The sequence below is a fragment of the Topomyia yanbarensis genome, chromosome 1, assembly GCF_030247195.1.
Source record: "Topomyia yanbarensis strain Yona2022 chromosome 1, ASM3024719v1, whole genome shotgun sequence".
Classification (NCBI taxonomy): Eukaryota; Metazoa; Arthropoda; class Insecta; order Diptera; family Culicidae; genus Topomyia; species Topomyia yanbarensis.
The window spans coordinates 61,069,674-61,090,358 of NC_080670.1; the positions used below are offsets into that span (position 1 = coordinate 61,069,674).

Here is a 20,685-nt window from a genome sequence, read left to right on the forward strand (position 1 = left end):
AACGGTAGCCAAACCGAGTACACTTTTCCGTACAGCAGTAAAATTCATTTTCGTTTTGCTGCTGTATTCCGACTGCTCAGTGAGAGTGTGGCGCTGTGAAGTTTACATTTTTTTAGCTTTGTACACTGTTCTCTGCATATTCATAGAGAGAGGGCCACTCACGAAAGCGTTAATGCCGGTCGTGGCGTAAATTAACCGCATTCATTGTCGTTGTTTGTGATTAAAAATATTAAATAAATTAAAAAGTGTAAAATAAGGAAAGAGAAGCTGTACCGCTCGCGAATGCTAGCTGAATCTTGAAAATATTGATCATATAAAGGGCGAACACGAAATTATTGCGACACATTCAACAGGGCATAACTTTTTTACCATTGGGTAAAAATTAACCAAATTTTGCACACTTTCTCATTGATGTGTATTGTTTACATGCTGTCAAACTCGAAGTCGTGTTTTTCGATTCAACGAAAATGGAGGTGAACCAACGCGAGTCGAGAGAACAAATTCTTTCCAAACACCTGGAATTTCCTGACCTGTCGCACCGGCAGTTGGGAAAAATGTTGAACATTCGCCATTCAACCGTCTCCAGAGTGTTGAAGCGGTTCTAGAAGCGGTTGACGTTGGACCACGGCAAAGGAGCTGGAAGAAAACCGGGACCGGAGAATAAAAAGACGGAGGGAAAGGTGAAGCAGATGATTAAAGCAAATCTCAACGTCTCAAGCCGTGATTTGGCTAAAAAGATCGGCATGTCGCAGAGCTACATCCAGAATGCAAAGAAGAGAGCTGGACTACATACATACAAGGTACAGAACTTCCTAATCCGCGATGAGCGGCAACAATCGACGGCTAAAACTCGGGCACGGAAGCTCTACGAGAAGATGCTGACAAAATATGGCTGCTGTGTGATGGACGACGAAACGTATATAAAAGCCGATTTTAAGTAGGGTGACCATAAGTCCTGGTTTCCCAGAACATTTCACTGACTGTCCTGATGTCCTGGAAAGTCGAGAAAAACGCTTGTTATTCCAGTATATTCCGATTCCAGTTGTGGACCAATTTCTGACCGATATCAATTTCGATGAAACGAGTTTGTTCTCAGTTTAATAGGTCGTTCAATCTGGGACCTGAAGAATTTCCTTTGGTCTCTGAGAAGACACATCGAAGTTTTGGTGACTCGTCTTTTGCTAGAGTTATCTGGCCAGTGGCATTTTTCGTTTTTGCTGGAAATCCGCGAACATGCTTCCAATCCATAAACGGCGAAACATCAATATTTAGCGTGTAATAACTTCATTGAGTGCTCAATCGAGCCTGGTGATTATGGAACTACTTCAGGATCAATGCAAGCAGTACCTAATCAAGGATTAATATGGCTACACGCCTGGACGCTTAACAGTGGCTAACATGTTGAGTCTAGCATCATACATAACAGGAGTATGGAATGTCGCTCTCAAACTGATTTGATGTACTCCAACTCATCCCCTGGTTGATAACAATAAAAAAATTAAATTTGGAATAAACGGTAGATTTGTCGCTGTTTCGGTCCTAGCTCTCCGATCGAGAGATAGAGATTGCCATGTACTTTATTTTTACATCAGGATTTGCGGATATTTTTACATCAGGATGATGCTACTTGAGACCGTTGATGTTTCTGCTTTACTTCAATGACGTGTATTTAGTGCTGAAAACTCCTCGGGTTCAATACAGACAATCTCAAAATATTTTGTATCATCCGCTCGATTCAGAATTGCCGATTTTTCCAAAAATAGCATGAAACCTTTGCTGAAGGTGGTGTAGCGAGAACGAAATGTGGCCGGTGATTGAATTCTAATGGACTTTCTGGCCTACCATATCTCAGAACTTTTTAACTTTCGAAAACCTACGGAGAATGCATAGTTGATGGAGAGGTAACGGGGGAGGCGGCCCCCTTTCGACTGTCCTGGATTTTTACTCGTCTGATGTGGTCCCTAATTTTAAGCAAATTCCGGGGTTGGAGTTTTTCAACGGCATGAGCAAGTTCTATGTGAACGACAAATTTAAGAAGAAGAAAATGTCGAAGTTCGCCTCCAAATATCTCATTCTGCAGGCCATCTGCTCTTGCGAACTCAGGAGTGATCCTTTCGTGACAAAGGGCACAGTAAATGGCGAGATCTACAAATCTGAGTGCCTCGAGAAGCGCCTTTTGCCGTTCTTGCAGCAGCACGACGAAGCTCCGCTATTTTGGCTAGATTTGGCATCATGCCACTATTCTAAAAGTGTCCTGAAGTGGTATGAGGCCAATTCTGTCCATTTTGTTCCAAAGGACATGAATCCGCCAAACTGTCCGGAGCTACGCCCGGTGGAGCAGTACTGGGCAATGATGAAGCGGGAACTTCGGAAGAGCAAGAAGACAGTCAAAGACGAGAAGGACATGTTAAGAAAATGGAAAAAAAACTGAGAAGCTGGTACCGGATAACACTGTAAAGACTTTGATAGAGGGCATCAAGCGAAAATGCTTTCAATTTTACACTCAAGGCTCCATCGATTAACTTTTCTTTTGATTTTTTAAGTAAATATATGTATAAAACTACCCTAAAATTTTGGTTTGATTTTAAACATTATAAGAAAATTGGCGTGACATTTTCGGTGTCGCAATAATTTCGTATTCGCCCTGTAGAAATCAAATGGGATTGATGTATTGAACCAGTTTGGTCAACATTTTTATTGACAATATCCTTGTCTCGTGTAGGGTCCGCTTATCCCATCGGAGTATAACAAACACAAAAATATTTCAAATCTATGGAAAACGACGTGAAACGTGAGAAATTTTCTCGGAACAAATTCACTACACGGGAAAGCTAATCAACATAAACATGCTCAACATTTCAGGTAACACTAACAAGAAAACATTTTATTGAGCTGATTAAATTACGGCATTTTATTCTTAACCTATGATCTATTCGCTCACTTATTTGCATATTTCCGGTTCCTTCCTCTCTTTCTAGCTTTCCTCTTTCTCTCTACCTAAGAGCGGTCAAATTTTCCCGCTAGCGGAGAAGGCTGCGCGGGGCATTACAAAAAAGCATTACGGCAAAGAAAGCTTTCGAAGGTTTTGAGGGTTGTGTGTGTATTTACGTGCACGGATCAAAGACCTATTTTTACTCACATTCGTTATTTCTGGAACAGCGTCGATCTAACAGAGCTGCATCTCAGCTGGGTGCCGACTGGTATTACGGCTTCGGCACCGACTTCCTACCGCAAAACAATAGCAACGATGGCGACGAACGGCGTCTACAATGGCGTTGCAAAGATGACGCTATTTAGGCTTTAGCCTATCGTATGTTGAATTCGGCCGACTTTTTAATATTGAAGATGGCCGTTGATCTAACGAAGCGCGTTAATGGATTTGCTGCTTCCTTCCGACCTTTCGCCAAATGCGTCGGAAACTTTCGAAGCCGGACTCACGTTTTAAAATAATATCTTTTGAAACACACCGCGATACTAAAACAAGACTTCACACTTCTGCCTCTTCCACGATCAGGATCGAAATGGACAAGTTGCAGTTCTGTAAATCCTGAGATAGGCGTCAAGTGATTCAAGTATTCGTAGTCGGAAGCTGAGACGAGATATGAAAATAGCAAAAAATCGAACGTCAAATGGGTACTGTCAAATGCAGCCAGTCCATTTAAACTATGTAAGGCAAAAAGAGAGGCAATGTGAGACGAATGATAGAATGAACAGAAATAAAAGAAAAAGAAAACATCTATCGACAAGTCCCGTCCCAGGTCGGAAGTACGTATTTTTACAAATCAAGCAAACTTATTGAAAAGGTCCTATGTGCAAATGGGAGTCTATGTTTGTTTACTTTCTCTTCCGCTAATAACACGGTCGCATTTGCGTTTGCTTCTCAACTTTTTGCATAATATGCTAGTGGAATTCATACTCTACCAATATGTACTAGAATATTATTGAATTGATTGATGGTGAAGCCGTGATAATCGAAAGAGAAAGTAAACAAAGAGAGGCTCTCTTTTGCATATAGATCCATTTCAAAAAGCACGCGGGAAATACTACTCTTTTGACGACCGTTTCTCTCGCTTGAATTTAAAGATATATTTTCCCTCCTAACCTATTTATGTCTAGCCATTTCATTTCCTTGTGCATTTGGGTCTTGGTGAGACGGAATAGTTTTGAAAAGTTTATTCGAAACTAGCTAATACCCATCGCGCGTTGCTGCGACTTTCAATAAAATAGAAGTAAAACACAATTTGTTTCGAAGCGCCATCTGGCGAAGAGATAATCCCCAACCAATGGCACACAAACACGCTCCAAAACAAATGTCTACTACGTATAATTTTTCAAGGCAATCGGTTAAGCCGTGTGGGAGTCCATAAATCATATACATACAAACATTGACTTTTATATATACAGGGTTACCACTATTTTTCAAAGAATATCTGGCAGATCAACAAAAAATGTCTGGCAAAATCTGTTACTTAACAGTGACCTCAAAGTAATCGAAACTTATCTATCGATTTTTGATAAATTTGGGAAAATATGCCCAATTTTCCAAAATGTGTGTGCAAACAGTTGTATAATTTAAAAATCTGGCAGAATGTGAGGTTTGTATTTTTGTCTGGAAGCTGCAAAAAACTCTGACTGTGCCAGATAAATCTGGCCGTAATGGCATCCCTGTATATATAGATCGAAAGGCTAAAATTGCTTGCAAGGGAATACTTGTACACAAGCGTCTGAATATTTCTTGATTACATGCGTTGCGGTAGGCGCTTAAATGGTTGAATATTTATTGTTAGAACATTTGTTGAAAATAAATACCAAAACTCGTTTCATAAATGATTATTGAAACGATGTTTCAAAAACTTTTTTTTCGGATTTAGCTATTATTGTCTTCGATTCCGAATAGCTTCCTCTAAGAATCTTTCCAAATTTTACTCAGTTTTCAATAATTATTTTGTTGGTTAACTTAAGTCACGTCATGAAGTATCCAAAGTACACTCTTCACCAAATGACACTCCAAGAAAGCAGATGAAAAAATTAATTGTAGAAAGTATGCAGCAATATATTTATTTTTGGTGTAGAAGTGCGAAAGGTTTTTCTAATTTATTAATCAGAAGCGACATATAGCAAATCAGGATCGTGTTTGTCGACCGTTTTCTCTCAACCCCATACTGCCATCGAGTCATAGTTTGCCTAAATGAGAAATGCACAATTGCGGTACTAGGCGGATCAAACAGATTTTTATTTTAGGCGAGAAAATATTATTTCAAGCTAGCTATTGCCCGTCCCACGTTGCTGCGACTTTCAACGAAATAGGAGTAAAACACAATTTGTGCCGAAGCGCGATTGCAGATAATCCCCAACCCATAGCACACAAACACGCTTTATAACAATTTTTTTCTACATATAGATTTTTACAGCAATCGGTTAAGCCGTTTGGGAGTCCATAAATCACATACATACAACCGTTGAGTTTTATATTTATTTTATCGCAAAAGGTGAGATTGGATGCTACCCTGTCGCGAAAAGTTGGACAGTGTTATATCACATGCTTGGTTTTCTTTTGCTGGTTGAAGTAGGTGAAATATTGCCGACTTCTGTTCGCGAAAGCGAAAATTTCGCGAAAGCGAGTTTGATTAGTAGTATGAGTATGAAACAAATCATCATTTATTTAAGTTCGTAATTACAATCATATTGTATGTTTTATTAAAATGATTTGCTTCTAAATTTGAATATAGGTGTAGCAATACGGTAAAATGAGGAATTACTAATAAATCCTTGTTGTCAATTAAAATTGGTTGAATTTCATATATCGAAATAAAATACTGTAGCTTAGAAAGGAAATTCCGGATGCTTGGTAATTCTGCAAAAAAAGAAGCGGAATATCATTAGCTGTTAACACCAGTAGCAATAATTCACTTACCCCGGGAAAAATCCGAAATCGCAAATACGAATGTTCTGATCCAGCGCATTCAAACGCACCATATCCGAATCTTCTATGTCGAAATCAAATAGATCTATATTTTCCCGCAAACGCTTGGGGTTCGTGCTTTTCGGGATCGTTGAAATTCCTCGCTGCAGCAGATGACGCAACAACACCTGGGCTGCCGTTTTGCCTAGCTTCTCGGCAATTTCCTTCACCACCGGATTGTCTAGCAGGTCCGGCACTTCTCGGCTGCAATTATCGGACGGGTTTGTTTTAGGATCAACATTGCCGGCAATATCTATACTTACTTCAACAGTTTTTCGATTCCTCTCGAACCGAGCGGCGAGTATGCCGTGACACTGATACCATTAGCCTTGCAGAACTTCACCAGTTCCGGTTGCTGCAGATAGATGTGGTTCTCGATCTGCACGACGAATTAGATGGTAGTGGTAAAGTAACAAATTGCTTCAGGACTCATGGGAGAAAAAAAGAGATCATCTTACCTGCAGATTAGCTGGCTTGATTTGGCAATTATCAAGAATTCTTTGTATCTGCCGTTGGTTGAAATTCGATAGGCCTATGTTGCGTGCGAGACCGTCCTCATGCACTTTCTCCATGGCCTGGAAGCGGTAGAACACAGGGGAAAGTAAATGGAAGGGATGCTGCGCTGATGTTCACACAAGCTATTGGAAAGTGAAAAATGTGGGCAAAACAAATAAACAGTTTTCGTCCCTTTTGAACCGATGCAATGATTAATACAGGAGTGAAGGGCGGAAGTATTTGTAATTGATAGGTAACTCGATAGCGAATGGGAATTTAATGGTGTGTGCCGATGAAAGAAGGTTGTGCCTTTGAACATTGACTTTTGTGTGTAAGTTTTCAGAAATATAAACAGTTCAAAAGACTCCGGAAATTAAAGGCAAGCTAAGACGATTGTAACGGCTATCATCAATATAAATATGTAATCCTATGGTATCATGCAACCGTAGGCATTTCCGAGATTTCTCTAAAAACTGGAATCTGCTTTTATAGAGTTGAGATTCTGCTGGACGTAACAAAACGAAAACTCAATCGCTATTTAATGGAACAAATTGAAGATTGTTTTTAGTTAATTTTAAACCGTTTGCACTTTAGGTTGCAATTGGGCCATCCAATGAAAAATAAAATTATTTCATTTCATACATCGTTATAACTCAACATTCTGAATGTAACAATATATACGTCAAATCCTTAAAAGGACTGAATTTTTTTAGTTTAGTTACTACACGTCCTTGTTCGACACTATCGGTCTTGGTTTTAGCCATATGGGCTGCCATCTTTGCCAATTAACCAAGCAAATGGATAGGGATCAAGGTAGTAGAATATACACGGATACGAAAAACTACCCAAAGCTCTTTCGGCTCAATCTCGGAGGTAAAATAAAAAAATTAGGTAAACCGTGTTGAAGGTAGTTTCCCTTTAACCACGGCAAAAAACCCCAACTCATTGATAGGTTTTTTATACTCAACCTTGAGTTGAATATATTTAAGTTGAATCTACCTAATCTTGAGTATACCTCAAACAACTCAAAAGTACCTTATTCCAGGGAAGACCTCGACTGAGTCGAATCTCTCGCTTTGTTTTTGACAACACTAATAAGTGCGAAAGCGAGGCAAAACCCAAAAGTATCTAAATTTAAGTTAAAAGAACGTGTGACCATATTAATTTAGTTTTTTTTTATTTATTTATTAATATCATTTTGCGCACCCAAAAGCGGGAAAGTTCGACTACGTGTCTTTGAAGTCAGTTAAAATTTCAAAGAAAATCAATTGTCTTTAGTAGATTTATAGGATCATAATGTATAATTCTAGAGTCATGTACCAATAAAAAAGCAAAATTTGTTTCATAGCCCATAGGATAAACATTTCGTTTGAATTTTTTGAATAGGGCAGTTAATTTAAATCTAATTTAAGTTTAACATATTTACCGCTATAATTTTCATGAGCTGAGGGACAGCCAAAAACGAATGAAGTTTGGTCACCCGTGGTGAAAATGGAACACTTATATTTTGTCATTTCGAGACTTGGGTTTTATTAAATTGTAACGATAAAACTTTGGTATTTTTTGGAGCATAGAAAAAAAAACTATGTCCAAAATAATTTAAAATGAAATTATAATCATTACAATCGAATATGAGTTGACATGTTTCAATATTTGATATTCAAAATAAAGTTACGTTATATCGAGGTAAAAATTACGTTGTAACGAGTTACATCAGTGGCGTAGTCTTGGGGGGAGGGGAGTACAGGGTTTTTAACTCCCCCCCCCCCCCAATCGAAATAATTGGAATGACAAAAAGTTAATTGGTGCTGACTGATTCAATTAAATATTGTACACAAAACTTTTGGAAGAATATTGTCTGATAATTATATTGAGAATCGATTGTTTTAAGCATTTTCATCATGTTTGACTGCTGATCATCTAATAAGAGTTGCTTAGGAAGTGGTAAGTAGAGATTCATACCAATCCGACCCATATTAAAACCTCAACAGCATGATAGCCATAATTGCCGGCCGCCCTCATCTCCATCATTCACGGGGAAGGATAAAGGATAAGGTAGGCGGGAAGTGTTGGTGCTCCACCTATTTAACAGAAGATAAACGACTCATCAGACTCTTCCATAGATGCCGCGGAGTTAGTGGTTTGGAAGGGTATAAGGTCTAGGATTCGCCCCAAACAAGCGATGCGACCTGTAAAGCATGGTTTATTAGGTAGTAGTTAAGTTGGTTTTCGAGTACATGATCACTCGAAAAAGAAAAGATCTTATTTAATTTTTGGTTCTTTTTAATCTCTTGGTAGCCGGCTACCGAGAGTATCCTGTTTTCTACACAAAAACAATTTTAATTCCACACAGCCGACCGTAGAAGTATTGCCTAGGAAAGCTAATCTTATCTGCGTAATCACTATTTATTGCGATAGTATTAAAAAACTACAAGGGGCAGCCCTATGGGGCTGCACGAGCTGTAGACGTAGGACTATACTACTTAATGTAAAATATTTATTTTCTTAGTACATTTATAGTAATAATAAATCAAACATATTTCTTACGTATGGTTTAATCACAACCAATCAACATCGAATATTACATATTGGACCAAACCTTCTTGATTATCAGGTCATTTCATTTGTAGTAGGTGATCGAATCCGATTAAACTTATTTAAGAAGATCTGAAGAAAGAAGACAGAAAACTGTGACCGAACTAATATGTGGAACTAAATCTTTATAGAATAAGATTAGCTTGTAAAAACTTTTCGATTGTGTATGGTAAAAAACACGGACCAGTGAAGAAAGATCAAATTTTAGACAATATAATCACATTTCATGTATAGACCAAGCATTCTAGTTATATTTTGCCAATATTATAACTTTCCTATAGCACGCATACAAATATAGCGAATTCAGTGGTCTTAATCATACATCGAAACTATAAATATACAAGAATCGAAAACAATTTTATATATGGACAAGATGCGTGGTTTTTCAAGTGGCAGTATATTCATTCATAAATAGGCTTTGTAGTATGTACCTATTAGTAGAATCAAAATACTATAAGCTGAGTGGAAATGAATCAGGTGATGGGGAAATGAATCAATGAATTGATCGAACGTAAATAATAAACTTTCGTTGTGCAATTTAGTAACAAATTAGATCTACCTACCCACACATTCGCCTCAAACATGCGCACAAAGCAAAATGAATCAACGCTGATGATGATGGGTAGAGCGAAAGAGACAACTAATACCACGACACTATGTTAACCGTGTTTGCAAATGGAGCTCGCATGTACAAACTATTTTGTGTACGAATAATTGTACATAAAAGTGTGTTGGAAACGAGCACAACACAAAAGATAGCATAGTGTTTGAACGGACAAGCTCAGTCCCATTCACTGGGTAGCGTAACGGACTTCTAACTCAGCTACACTGGCTGTGAAAACACACAGCGCAGTGATCTCCTTCGCCCGCCGTTCAACAAGCAACTGAGCTGGCTCGGCGAAATCGGTCCGTTTAAATAGTCGATGATGACGTCATCCATAGAAGCGTAGCGCGCTAGGTACACAAATCTGTCGTGCTGGACTAGAGAAGCGCTATCTTCTGTGTGTAAATGCGCGATATTTTGACTAGGTTGTTCATTATTTAAATTTTTAATGCCATGATATCAAAAATCTTTGGGTTTATCTATTGGAATCTATTCTTAGAAGTATTTCGGGGCGATATGCGCAAAAAATTTGAAAATTTATCGTGAGATGGCTGAATTATATGTGTTTAAAATTGGACCACTTTTCGTTACATACCATTTTTGTAGAATTTGCAACGTGCACCCCTATATCGAAAACAAAGACGTAGTCCTACGTCAAAATCGCTATTCCTTTTCTACGATATATTTATTGGGTTGAAAACTACCGAGTGACACGTTGTACAGACAGAATTATGATAACTCGAGATGTTGTAAATCAAGGAAAGTGTTTCATATTTTCCAAATCGGATTGTTTGTGAAATACACGTATTCGAACAATAATATCGAACATTGACGGGAAATAACGTTAACCTGATGCACGGGCTTGTTAGCAATAACGGAACTCGAAGTTAGATTCATAAAAAACAGACGCCGCGAATTTTCAGTACGTATACCCTTGATCATCGATACTAGTCAGATTGAAGTCTTATTGAGGCTGACTTCCGAACAACTATTTATTGAGAAAAAATATTACCCGAAGGTTGTATACAAACCGAACTTACAAAAGAAACCCAAGAAATAATTTTGAGCTGCCCAAAATAACTATTAACTGTATCGAAAGATTCACTCTGCAAGGCGGATATATTAGCAGTTTCACGCGCGTCGTTTGTCCCCCTTCACGAGCAAAAGAAAATAACTTATTGATAACAAAATGAATTCTCCGGCTATCACCAGTTTGAAAACTAAATTTGTTATCAATTTGGTTGATTTAACAGCCAACATAACAAAAATGATAATCAAGTTTTGTACCTTGAATATAGATATAATAACAATGTAAGTTATCATTGATGCCATATTGATATCAAATTGTGTTATGTATTTTATGTTATCGAATAATTCCTCCAGTTATCATTTTCATAAAAGTGCTTAATGATGATAATTGGTTTTTAACGTGTTTTCGTTAGTTGTTGATAACTTGATACTCTGTATTCACAATTATTCCCTTTTATTTTTTCCCAAATGGGAGAGCCCGGAGCTATTAGGACCTACCTAAGCAAATCTTCTTTTCAAGTGGATAGATGTGAAAAAAATTATCGTTGAAGGTCCAATTGTTAGTTTGAAACCTTACACACCTAGAAAAAATAGTGTAAATTTACGTCTCCTGACCCTGACATATACGAGCATCAAAAATGACTTAGTTTTACGTTTGATCTTAATTTTACATAACGTTGAATTTCGTAAATCATGTAATTTTACTCCTCACACAGCGTTTGTTCTGAATGGCAGGAAGTGTAATTTTATGTCATTGCGCATGTAAAGTATATGTTTCATGTAAAATTAAACGGAACACGGTAATGTTCCGTCATTTCGTAAATTACGGTTTGTTTAATTGTGTCATGTTTGCAATTACGTCAACGATAAAATTCAGATTTTTTTGGCGTGTAGCTACATTTTTGAGCCATAAAAATCATTTGCACCACTCCATGGCAGCGCTAGGCAACGGTTTGCAAAACTCTAGGTTTTTCCATCCTTTTAGAATGTAGGGGTAATTCGGGCCAGCCTACGGGGCAATTCAAACCGCCCTTTTTTACAATAGAATCATGTTTACCTATGAAATCTTTATTGGAGAAACTCATTAAAAACTAAAAAAATTAATTAAATTAATAAGGTTAGTCACAGATGTCGACTGAGCGTCTTGAAAATATCTGTCGTTTCACCCAAACCCATATGCCTAAATGCTTTCCATATCACTTTTCTGTTAATTTTTCACTTTTATTTGTTACTTTAATCGCGGTTTTACCATTACAATGTTTTTTTGTTTTGAAGATGGCAAAAAAAATGAAACGCTTTGTATCTCCTATCTAAGAAAAACTGAATAATGAGATTCATCTGTTAAAATTAATATTTTAGAATAGCGATTCCACGAACGTCACGACAGTCACAAAGTCTTACGATTTTCTAAGAAATCGAGGGGGTTCGAATTATCCCCACGGTCTTAATAACCCCGGGTTTCCCTATATTACTAAGACGTTTAAATCAGTTTTAAATCAGTTTGATTTAATTGAATCATGTCCAGCTAGCCTACACTGTGCGACTATATAAGCTCTAATGGGGATGCCAATCACAAATGTCGAGCATTTTTCTCAAACTCGTCCAAAAAATTAACTTAAGCTGAAATAAATACATATACTGAATTACTGTAAAACTTGACTTTCATTCTGATAACTACCCTTGTAACAATTAAGGTTTTATAGCACTCCTGAAGCCTTCCTTAAAACTTAAATTGCACTTGTAGTGTGCTATAAAATTAGAAATGCTACTTGGGTGTAGCTGATTTACTTATCAATCTAAAACGTCACCATAATTTTCGACTCACTCTGGGTGTAATTATATTGCCTTCGACTTGGAAACTGAAGTGAAACCGTCAAACTGTGGAAATTCCTCGAGATTTTCAATGCTGACATCAAAAACTGCAGCGATAACAAATTCTGTTATTATCCAGTTATTCGCAAATTGTGAAGATGATAACATAATATCAAAATAATAACAATGATAACAAAACATGATATCAATATGAAATCATTATGTTATCCGCCTCTGCTCGGGGGAATTCCCTGTCAGCATATGATCCTATAGGATCTAGACGATCTTCACTAGTGCCGCTCCCGCTCGAAACGAAACTGAGACAGGTTCCAATCCGTCAACCTGTCGAAGTGTACGAATTGATAGCGGTTGGGGATATAACCCAACCTAGTCCCGAGTTTAAGCAAAAACGGCAAAAGGATGCCTGTATCCCGGTTGGCGCCGCGAGAAGATAAGGGATAGGAGTTCTGTATCCGAGGCGAATAGCGACATAGATTGGCCTCATGTTGCACGATAATACAGATTTACCAACCTATTTTTAAGATTGCGACTAGTTGATACAAAAACCCAATATGATTAATAACAAGAATAACATTTACGTGCCTTATCAACAAGAATAACATTTCGGAAAGTAAATGGAAGATGATGAAAATTGACGTTTACAGTTTTCTAGCAGGTCAGGATCGGTTTCCATGGGCACTTGATTTTTGTTGTTTTATCAATTAGGGTGATGAGCCCATTTGCGCCATGTTTCTATTATCACCGTACCCATTTGAAGCCGTCGGTTAGAGCAATGCCTGCCATCTTTGTTCAACGCATTGAGTCAAATGGTAGCGTAACAATAGGGGCGCTCGATTCGAGTATTCATCGCGCTCAAGCACGAGAATTTCACTGTTTTCAGCGCATTTGTGTAATTTTATTGGTTCCTAACAACGAAGCAAAGCTGTTGATGTCAATTTTTACGCATTCCATTGATTGTAGGGCGAGAAATTAACAAATTAGTGAGGCACCTTGCTTAGTATGGTGAAAATAGGCACTTTACCCTATGTGAATTGCTTCTAAGTAGGATAGGAATTAACGAAATTTTCTATGTATTTCAAGTTATTGGCTATACAAATATAAATACACCATTATATTTTTGAGTGCTGAATTGAATGGCGTAAAAAAATGTCGTATACTAGGTACTAGGACTCGTTAAGTTGTAAGCTTGAATGGTTGAAGAAAAGTAAAATGAACGCTCGATAACTTGTAACCAATAGGTTCCAAAAGTACTACTTGTTGGCTCCATCACAAGTCCGCTTCTCCCTAATGTCCCCCACGATACTCGTACGCGAGTTGCACCCTCACCTATACAACCCGAACTGACAGCATTTGATGAGTGTCACGCTCTCTCTCTGTTACTCTGACAAGAGTAAACAGGAACTCAACAATTACACCGTTTCACTTACACCTTCTTTCATGCTAACTTCACACTAAGAGAAGAGACGACAACAGGCTTCTTGCTCTTCTTAATTTTATCTACCAGGCCCTGTCGTAATTCTAAAGACAACAAGCATCCATCGTTGCCAGATTCCATTTGCATGTTTTTCACAATTGCTGAAAATAATTGTTCCTCAAATATCGACCCTCTGTCAAGAATTCACAATAGTAGCTGCATTTAAAAATTGAATTTTATGTTAATTCGTGTTTCTCTTAACAATACACGTAGTTATATCGTCATTCAGGGTATTTTTTCAATTTGCATCAAATGTTCATGTGTATGAAAAGTAGCCAAAATAAATTCAGCAGCACTGTTTTTCATCCCGTTTGAAAATATTATGAACGCTCTTGACTGGCAATACGACCAATCAGAAGCTGGTTCAATATTGAGGTTAGGACTGGATCAAATTGGCTACGCGATTGTCTTCTCTTCTCTTAGACTTCACAGCGGTTTGAGCACGGAGATGTGTACTCTCGCCCAGCGATGGAGCCACCTGTGAAAGTGTTGCCAAACAATAAAACGACTTGTCAAAATATATGTTGGTTTTGTCGGAAATTTTCGTTGTTTTCCGTCAAAACTCGTTTCCCACATACTCGATGTTAAATACGCTTGGCTTAGAAGGAATCGCTCTCTTTTGCCCGTGAATTTCAACCAAAGTAGTAGTGCGCGCGGAATCTAAATTTCAACAAGAAGATTGATAAAGAAATGTGGTGTAAATTGTTCACCAGTGAAAGCTTAGGAGAGTAATAGTACGATTGTGCGATTAAAAATAACGTGTAAAAATATTTAAATCTACTAGTAGCACGGTTAATTATATTAAATGATGATTAAAATTACTTATTTGATCAGTGTATGTTAAAATCTAGGTTGCTAAAATCTATTAAATAAAAAGACACGGAAGAAGAGTGTTTTGCATTGTGTTCGGATAACGGATAGAAAAAGGTAAATTTAGACTCTAATTAAATTGATGAGGTTGGAGTGGAGGTTAGTAGGCGTCACATGTGCTAATCAACCTTGACAGGTTCGCTCGTCAGCGGGCCTTTTTCTTCCTATCGGAACGAGTTCCGATTTCTCGTTCATAGCAAGGGTCAGCCCATACAAAAGGTCCCAGTAGGGATAACGACGGCCGCGAGGAAGTACCGCCGAGATGCGCCGATCAACTAGGCTTTGACGTCATCGGCCATCACCAACGCGACCGTACGAGAACGAACAGGTGTCGTGTGTCCAAGGTGCCATTGGGAGAACAAAAAGCCAAAAGCCCTTCCGACGCTTATGAGCAGCGGCGGCCATTTTGTGGTGACAATCGGTTCCCACCACCAGCGAGACCGATCTTCCAGTTGAAACGGCCATTTTGTGGCTGCCACGAGGTTCGATAACTAGCAAGACTGAATATTAATCGCCAGGACCACCAGCCGATCATCGAATCGATAGTGTTTAAAGTTTAGATTAATAGAGGATAGGATAGGATAGGGCTATAAGGTGAAAGTTTAATTAAATTAGGTAAAATGAACAATTTGCGCTTCTTTTTGCTATAGTTACGATCCCCGAGCTGTAAAGAGCTATTCAAACCTCCTTTGGAGGATTTTCCGCTCCAAAGTTATCGATTCCTTCCGCTTTTGAGCATCTCTACTTTGTGGGAGTTGTTTTGTCTCGGTCCGGTATAAACGTGGTTGGCCTAACGAACCATATCTCCACCGTTCCCGCTAATAGTGTGTGTGTTTGAAGAGGTGAGTAACATTTCGGTCTGCGTTAAGGTTCAAGTTACCTTTTTTGAGCATGTATTAGTTTTGAACGCTGGGTAGTATGGGTAGGAAAAATTGTGTTCAGCTTTGCCACCGGATTATACATTTAAACCTTTTCAAAACTCTAAAAGAAGAATATCAGCCGATTTATCAGATCACAACGATTCAAATCATACAAAATAGCTGCTGGAAAAACTATCGGTTTCGCTAAATGGTGCTTTTGAAAAAGTGGCTGTGATTTTTTGTCACACTACCACACCGTGCTGGGGCATGCAACACAACAGCGCAATGAAAAAACCACAGCCACATTTTCAAAAGCACCATTCAGCTAAGCCGATGGCTTTTCCGGCAGGTATTTTGCATGAATTGAATCGTGATGATCTAATAAATCGACTGATATTCTTCTTTTAGAGTTTTGAAAAGATTTAAATGGATAATCTGGTGGCAAAGCTGAGCACAATTTTTCTTACGCACACTACCAAGCCTTGAGGTAACTTGAGCCTTAAGTGAATAAGCGACCCTGTAGAGCACCCATACCCTCAAATTCCTATTTCCCAACAAGCAGGAAGTTTCAAACTTTTTTTGCGGTCACGATCACATTCATTCGAAACTGTCACATTTCGATGCTAAGTATCATTGAAGAATTTAACAACGCAAAATACAGCACATTTTCTGATAACATAATTTTGGCGGTTAATCCTTCTAGAAGTAATTATAGAGAGTTGACTCTTCAAGAAAATTTAGCTCGAGACTTAATCTCTTCAGCAAAGTTTTCGAAAATGCTATTTCAAACAACTTTGTTGAAGACATGAATACTGCATATATTCAAAGTATCGAAATGTAGTAGATTGTATGTTAACAGAAAACTTTTAAAATGAGTTATTCACTTATTACTGTATTTGACAACTCTCTTCTGCGGTATATACACAATATAATTCACATTGCATTCAAGGTATGAGTGTCTGAAGCTTACAAAAAAAGTTATATCCAATAGAACAAATTTTGAAATTTTTTCCCAAAAGTTGTTTTATTTCTCGATATGCTGCATTCATGTAGTCTTCATATTTTTAACAAAATTATTGAAAATTACATTATCAACCACACTGTTTTATGTTGGAAAGCTTATTCAAAGTTGTTAAATTTTCAAAGTTAAATATTTCGAATTTATGTGATCTTGACCGTTGAAATAGTTTTCGAGCATTTATTCCCCTTTCTTTGACTTCATTGACATTTTATACAAGAAAATAATCTATAGAGATTTTAAAACTGTTCCATGTTGATTCTCCTTGTTTTTAGACTGGAATGGCGTCTGTTAGACTACCTGTGGCTCTGAATTTGTAATAATTCATCAAATTTATATTCAATTTTAGCAGCTTCAAAAAAACCAAAGATTTTCGTCAACCCCCCCTAAACCAAATTTCTGGCTACGGCACTGAGTTACGTTATATTGCTTTATAGCAAGGTATGATTGTATTCCTAATGTAAAAATGCATACCTAACGTACATTATGCCTAACATGTTTGTTTATGTAATACAGTCGTCCCCTTGCCCCTCCTAGATTTATTAAAATTATCTTCACTGTCTTAATGGGTTACATACCTTTTTGTGAGAAAAATGTTAAGAAAGTTTGAATTTACGTAAAGATATAAAGCAATGATTTCATTACATCAAACTTATAGTATTTTGATAGCACATTATTCAGTGAAACAAATAAGCCTAATTTTATAAAAATGCATTAATTATTGACGGAGTTATGTCTTTTCCCCGAAACCCTTTAATTATTTAAGAGGTTTGCGGTGATCACGATTAAGGGTCAATAGATCAACTAAAATCCGCAAACTCGAAAAATTCCATTAGCATATGAGTATTCCACGTACCTTAACGATTAGTTTTTTTTTTCCTGCATTCGGGAACGCTTTTCCTAAAAAATCGCTGTTTTAAGCTCTATTAAAATTATTAAAAAAAATCTTATCTACAAAACAAAAATTTATGCATACAAAAAGAATCGTTAAGGCACGAGAAAAATTAATTTTGATCAATTGAAAAAAAATAAAAAAAAAAACGGCAATCGTGATCACGGAAAACCCATTTTTGGAAAAACGACATTTCGAGACAATCGTGTTTAAAATTTTAAGTTACCACTGCTCTTGGTAAACGAAGCGCGCTTGGAAACGCTATAACTTTCGATCTATTTCCCGGATGTCTACAAAAATTTGGGAAAACATTCTGAAGGAGTTGTACTTTCAGATAAAGCAATAAAAATTTCGATTTTTTGAAAAATAAAAAGGTATTAAATTGTCGTTCCTAGTTTTATATAAAATCCGTTAAAATTAATTCCTTGTCTTAAGAAATCTTATAATTATATCAACACGACATTTTATGAAATTTTCAAAGCAATAAATCCACAATGTTTCACCTGACTAGCCCACTGACATTGCGACTACAACCGAGCATAGTGCTGCTGACAGTTTTAACGAGGGTGAACGAAATGACTGGCCGAAAACATATTTTATTGGTTTGTTCATCAACCGACAACCGACAGGAAACGATCGATAATTAAAATTTAAATAAAAAAGAAACATCCAATTTTCTCTGCTTTCTTTTAGGGTAACGCAATCTGATTTCCGATCATCAGTGATATTCGTCTTCCTGCTTTTTTAACGAACCGGTTCTCATCTATAACTGGTGGTATATCAAAAGTAGAACAAATGACGTCCAAGTCTACCACGGCAAAAACCTACGTTTTAATGTAAAGTCATTTACAATCACAATATTAAGGCAGGAAGCAGCTTTATGAAATTTTCAAACGCCTCGTTTGACCTACTTATTTTATCATTGTTGAAACCGCAACATATGCATATATTCACATAATATGTGTAACGATAATAACGAATCATTACTTATCATCGAAAAATGAAAGTCATTCCGGTTAACATGGCAATGGTAGGACACGTAATATAATCAGAACAGACTAGGAACAACAAAAATCGATATGTTGTGTTTGCTTTGTCTCCGATGAACGTCTTCTCTATAGGAGCAGTTGAATAATAAATGAAAATTGCTTCAATTGGTACCATTACATCTGTAATCCCGAACCTGAACATTCTCTAATTAACCAGAGTAATTTGGACATTTCAAACAAATCGTAGTTGGGTTGGTTTTTCCTTCAATCTAAAGGACAATATTAATAATCATGATGAGCTTATACCATTCATTTCATACCGGGAAGCTAATCAATGAAGCCAGAGATGTAACCAAACTAAATCTGTCAGCTATTTTTTTTTCGATCGCGTATGATTCGAATGTGATACCTAGTTGATTATGCTGTCCGTTTAAAATGTAACCACAATTGAACCGATCGGGGATTTGAACTGGTGTTCTATTGAACATGGTAAATAGTTTCTGAGACTATTCACGGCTAATTAATTATATTAATACAGTGTATACAGAACACAAGTTTAGAATTGTACCACAACATCAATTCTATGTAATCTTGTGTTCTGTATCTACTATTCATACAAACATCCGTATTCTGTCTGCTGACACATTTGTTCTCGGGCATGTTAGTAAGTAACGTACCTTCCAAAGAGCAACGTGATCCGTTGTCGTCTCTAGCACAATCTGGCCATCGTCATCCATCAGAAAAGGACCATCTACTTCCGGCACAGTGAATGGTACATGAATATGATACAGATCCACGTATGCCAACTGAAGATCATCGAGCGATCGTTTTAGATACTTTTGCACTGTACTGGCTCTTGTACCTATAAAAAAATCGCCGGAAAAAAGCCATTGTTGAGTATGTCAAGCACGAGAGGGAACTGAATTCCTTCTCATACAAATATTTAAAATAAAAACAACTCGTACCATGCGGCGGTAGTTTGGTCACGATGAACAACTCATCCCGGGTCACTTTCCCAGCATCCAACCACTCCTTCAATACCTTTCCAATCGTCTTCTCATTGAGATAAACGGGCGCCGTGTCGATGTGACGGTAACCGGCTTCAAGTGCCTCATTCAGCGCTCTCTCCACCTCTTCGTCAGATGCCTGCCAGTCAAAACGGTAGACAATTCAACAATTACTCGTTGAGAGATTACATTATGCATTCTGCGAGATAATTACTTATTCGATTAAAAGTGCTTACTCACCCGCCAAGTACCGAATCCCAGAGCTGGCATTTTGGTGCCGTTTTCAAAGGTAATATCCATCTTACAGGCCATTACGCCAACCTGAGTCTAGGGTCAAGCTCCGGTAGATAGCTACTGTTGCGGAAAGCGAGCGGTTGTTTACCAAACAAAGATTGCTGTTTTGGCACACAATCTAGCCAACACTGTCGATTAAGACTTGGTTTATTTCAAGAAAGCGGATAAAAACTCGACCGATCGCCTCATGCGCTTGTGACCGACTAAGAACGATGGAGCTGGACGCAAGCCGGTTTCCGTGCGTTTCGCTACGATGGAAGACAAGGCGTCGCGACGTCTTGTTTTATATGCATCCATATTTGCATACATATATGCATGTGAGCCAGTGGTGCTCAACCCGATTGATGTTCCAACGCCATGGAATTACTCGAGCAACTGATTCTATTTATAAACATTTGATTCTCCAAATTCAACACACATTAAGTAACTATTTGGCCCGCAAGCATGGATTAAGAGACAATTCATAAATTACGTAACGCCTTAGTGGGATGGCTACAACAAATTGTGACATGTTGTGACATATGGGGGAGGGCGAGTAAGCTAGAACGTAATATGTTTCTACTGAAAGGATTTGTTACGTAATATGGGAGAGGGATAGAGAAATTTGTAACAATTTGTTGGTGGGGTTGGTGGTAGTCAATTTTGGGCAATTTTGTGTTATGTAATTTATGATCGGTTACTAATATTAGAGGCAGTTGTTTTAAAATTTTCCATTAAAAATTAAAGGTGGAGAGTGAAAGTAGTTTCGGCGAAAGAAAAATTG

The 20,685-nt window shown here is 37.6% G+C and overlaps 1 protein-coding gene across 1 annotated transcript; it reads right to left on the minus strand.

Moving 5' to 3' along the window:
- Positions 1–5,652: 5,652 nt before the first annotated feature.
- LOC131677739 (1,5-anhydro-D-fructose reductase) lies at positions 5,653–20,136 on the minus strand. Its single transcript, XM_058957760.1, has 7 exons — positions 19,869–20,136; positions 19,587–19,767; positions 19,299–19,483; positions 6,421–6,537; positions 6,226–6,341; positions 5,915–6,166; positions 5,653–5,854 (listed from the first exon to the last, which is right to left on the minus strand). The coding sequence occupies exons 1-7, from the start codon at positions 19,938–19,940 to the stop codon at positions 5,824–5,826; spliced, it is 954 nt and encodes a 317-aa protein (XP_058813743.1). The 5' UTR covers positions 19,941–20,136; the 3' UTR covers positions 5,653–5,823.
- Between the last annotated feature and the right edge of the window lie 549 nt (positions 20,137–20,685).

Bases quoted from the DNA above. Each gene is read 5' to 3' on its own strand.
- LOC131677739 (XM_058957760.1), bottom strand. From the start codon at position 19,940: ATGGCCTGTAAGATGGATATTACCTTTGAAAACGGCACCAAAATGCCA. The intron at 19,768-19,868 runs GTGAGTAAGCAC...TTTGACTGGCAG, and splicing joins TGGGATTCGGTACTTGGCGG to GCATCTGACGAAGAGGTGGA. The intron at 6,342-6,420 runs GTAAGATGATCT...TTCGTCGTGCAG, and splicing joins TCAAGCCAGCTAATCTGCAG to ATCGAGAACCACATCTATCT.